Source organism: Melozone crissalis, unplaced genomic scaffold (assembly GCF_028551555.1).
Source record: "Melozone crissalis strain CALT ecotype California unplaced genomic scaffold, PUWL_Pcris_2 ptg000005l_1, whole genome shotgun sequence".
Classification (NCBI taxonomy): domain Eukaryota; kingdom Metazoa; phylum Chordata; class Aves; order Passeriformes; family Passerellidae; genus Melozone; species Melozone crissalis.
This window is the reverse complement of record NW_026535783.1, coordinates 32901650-32905671: the sequence shown is the minus strand read 5'-3', so window position 1 is coordinate 32905671 and position 4022 is coordinate 32901650. Positions and strand designations below refer to the sequence as shown.

General features: G+C 40.8%; 1 protein-coding gene across 2 annotated transcripts in view; it reads right to left on the bottom strand.

Moving 5' to 3' along the window:
- Positions 1–1344: 1344 nt before the first annotated feature.
- Positions 1345–4022, bottom strand: part of SEMA4D (semaphorin 4D) — a 99676-nt gene continuing 96998 nt past the window's right edge. For both annotated transcript variants that reach the window (XM_054281256.1, XM_054281279.1), the window contains 2 exons: positions 2955–3052; positions 1345–2452 (listed from right to left, as the gene is read on the bottom strand). In XM_054281256.1, the coding sequence (XP_054137231.1) occupies positions 2423–2452; positions 2955–3052 (128 nt within the window). In that variant the 3' untranslated portion in view covers positions 1345–2422. The remainder of the gene's footprint in view (positions 2453–2954; positions 3053–4022) is intronic.

Sequence of the window (4022 nt, the reverse complement as noted above, 5' to 3'; positions counted from 1 at the left end):
TCTTTTTTGTATTAGTTCCTCCTAATCTTACATGGAAATTGGGGGTTAAAGGCCCCAGTGACAAAACATGCTTTTGGCCAGCATATACCCTTGATGCAAAGGTAAGTTGTGATTTATTCATTTGTACCTGTGCCACTTGGATACACATTTAAAATTCTGGAACTGATAAACCCAGCCATTGCATGGAATGAGGATCAGTTGGTAAAGAAGTTTGGGTTTTGACCATGCTTTCTATTTTGTTTTACTCTAGAAGAGCATAAAACTTCAGAAACATTACATGTTCACAATCTTAGGGACTTATTTCTAGTACTTATAGGGTATAAAAAAATTTACTGTAAGGTGTCAGGCATGGTTACTAATGCTGATAGACAGATTTTTCTCTTTTTTTCTTTTTTTTTCTTTTTTTTTCTTTTTTTTTCTTTTTTATCCTCCCCATAAAATTGAACTAAACAAAAAATTTCGCAACTTTTTACTACTTGCAGTAATTTCCTGCAGAAACAAAGCAAAGCTTAGCTACATCATCCATAACCCTGACCCCTGTCTTACTTTGTATTCCCACTCACTCCAGAGAACTAAACTGTGGAGCAGAGAACTATGGCACGTAAGCTCCAAATCGGTTCAACAAATGGAGGAGAAACAATTCAAGAAAAGTCTATTTATAGTTGTCCTGAGAGCAAAAAACTTATGAGAACAAATGAGAAAAAAATTAACTCTGGTGGCACTGGAAGTCTGCATCAGCATTAATGAAATGCCTGTGTGAAAAACAGGGAAAATGGTTAAGAAAAGTAGGGAAAAAATGAGTTTTCAGCCTGCATGTGTGACAAGGTGGTCTGATACTGAAAAAAAAAAAAAGGATCATTCAAGTCTTAGCATGAACAGACTGCTTTCTTCAATGTCAGAAACACTCTGATTTAAATCTTACTAGTTAGGAGAGAACTTAGGGATGTGTATGAAGCTTTCTGATACCACTCGAAGCAGCTCTCTGCCTGAGCTTACTGATTATTAGGGAGCATCTTACTTGCTTCCAGATTGCTGATTGAGCAGATAATAGAGAAAATTTATTATATACATCGGACTTTTGTTTCTTAGGTGCAGAAGGACAAAACTCTGAGCAGTAATGCAGTAGAACACTTCTACTGTGGATAGTGTGTAGGTCCTCACATTTTCAGTCTGACCATCACGCTTGATCATCATAAGGAATGGTCTTTGAATTCATTCAGCATAGAATTTTTAAGCTACATTATCTCAAATATAGAAGAAGAATTTGCAAAAACTAAAGAGTCTTCTTGCATACTTTGTAATCTATCTGCATTTTAAGCATTAGTCAGAACTTCTTTATTTGGTATAGAAACTTTATTACTATGGTTTAAGCCCAGCGAGCACCACCCAGCCTCTCACAGTGGGAGAAAACCGGAAGGGTAAAAGCCAGAAAACCATGGGTTGACATGATGACAACTGAATAGAAAAAGCAAAAACCATGCACACAGGCAAAGCAAAACAATTCATTCAGTGCTTCCCATGGGCAGGCAGGTGTTCATCCATTCCAGGACAGCAGGGCCCATCACACATAATGGTTACTTGGGAATACAAATTACATCATTCCAAATGTGCCCCCCTGCCTTTATGTACTGAGCATGATGCCACATGGTCTGGAATATCCCCTTGGTCACTTTGGGTCACCTGTCCTGGCTGTGTCTCCTCCCAACCTCCCATGCACCCCCAACGTCTTTGCCACTGTGGCAGTGCAAAAAGCAGAAAAGGCCTTGGCTCTGTGTGAGCCCTGCTCAGCAATAGCAAAAACATCTCTCCATTATCAACCTTGTGTTCAGCACAAATCCAGAACATCAAGTCTCACACCAACCACTTTGAAGAAAATTAACTAAAACCCAGCACAATTACCAAAGGAAATATCTTTGAACAAATGAGCTTGCTGACTCTAGAAAGGAATGCTCTTCAAAACCCTGGCACCATAAGGGTAAACATAGTAAAAGAAAAATAAGTGTACAAGTTGAAATGCCTTTAAATAAATGTGATCCACGTCCTAATTTCTAAATCTTATGCCAAGATCCTCAAGCCCAGAATTATCTGGTTGGCTTAATGAACTCAAAACAGAAAACATCGTATCACATTCTTTGAACAGCACAAATCTTGCTGAGACTACTTTTGTTCTTTATTAAGCTAAAATAGCTGACAAAAGAAAACCAGAGATGGGATGGGTGGCTTCTCTTGTACCATGTAACTTAGCTTTGGTGCAGTAAGAATATCCCCTTCCACTTCATGCTTGAGGTGATTCTCCTGAATATCGGTTTTAATGTCAGCACTAACACTTGAAAAGACATCTCCAAATGCTATAATACTAAGAGTAACAAGTACTCTTAACTTGCATATGTTTCTCCTTCTAGCCTGTTAATTCCTTTGTCCATTAGAGGCTGTTTCTCTTGTTGCAGGTCTCCTGAAGAAAAAATTTGAGAATGATGTGTTAATACCACTCTAAAAAGGAAAATGGGGCTTAAGGTTGCCTATACTAACTGTTCCACAGGCAGCAAGCAAATAATATCTAAGGTTTTCAAAAGTGATCTTCTAGCTGTTGGAAAAAAATATTAAGAGATGGGTATGGACTTCTTTTAAAAATAAAAAAGGTCAGCTTTTATGGACAGTACCATTTATAAAGTCCAGTAGTCTCTGCAATCCAGTTAGTCTACAGATGTGATGAAATTTATCTACTCCATTCACTATACGCAGAGTTACTGTGTTGGGCAGGAACAGAACTACTGACTGATGAGCACTTGGTTAGTGGACTGAAGGAATAAGCTGACACAACTGCAATAAATGTCATACACAGACTTTACTGCTGAGTGGGTCAGGAATGATGATGTGTACTGGAACACTGATCATTTTGTTATATCAGTACTTGCAGTTGCAGAAGTGCAAGAGGCAGTCTATAAAAGTCTTACCCACATTTTCCTCCAGTTTTGCATCATCTTGTCATGTTCACTGATGGCACTTCTCCAGGTATCAAATTCTTTGGTCCATGCATCCTGACCAGTACTATCTGAGAACGGAAATGGGATGATTCCGTAACTATATAATGGCAGAAGTCAGTACCTGATCAGATCCAGGACTGCCTGTCCTGCAGGAATGGGGCTAGAAGGACCCCCCATCTGTCATTTTGCTCTACATCCTTTCATGTTATTTGGCAGTAAGTTTTGTTTAAATGCTTATGTCTCTTACACTGTGCCTCCAGAGCAAAGGGGTTTAGTGCCATTATCTGTGATTCAAGATCTAAAAGCTAGCATGTACAAATTAATTGTTCAAACCCGTCTAACAAGCACAGGAATGCTCCAGGCAGATCATAAGCCTGGGCAGAAGAGTGACATGTTGGAGAGGACCAGTTAACATGATGGACATGTCCAGTTAGTATTTCCCATTTGTCAGTAATCACAGGACCTCAGAATCAATTAGGAAAAAACCTCTGAGATCATCAGATCTAACCTATGATCCAACCTTGTAAAATCCTTGTCAATGATCAAATCCTCGTCAACCAGACCATGGCACCCAGTGCCACATCCAGTCTTCCCTTAAACACCTCCAGGGACAGTGACTCCACCACTTCCCTGAGCAGCCTACTCCTATGTTTAATTATCCTCTCTGTGAAGAAATTCCACCTAATGTCCAACCTAAACCTCCTCTGGGACAGCTGAGCCTGTATCCTCTTGACCTGGGAGAAGAGACTGGCCTCCCACCTGGCTACATCTTCCTTCCAGGTGGTTCTGAGTGATGAGGTCTCCTCTGAGCCTCCTTTTCTTCCAGGCTAAACAGCCCCAGCACCCTCAGCCACAGGACTTGTGCTCCAGACCCTTCACCAACCTTGATGCCCTTCTCTGGACATATTCCAAGCATCTCAACCTCACTCTCCATCATCTTCCCAAACTGAGGGGCCCAGAACCAGACACAGAACCCAAGGTGAGGCCTCACCAGTGCCGAGTACCAGGTACCATCACTGCCCTGCTCCTGCTGGCCAC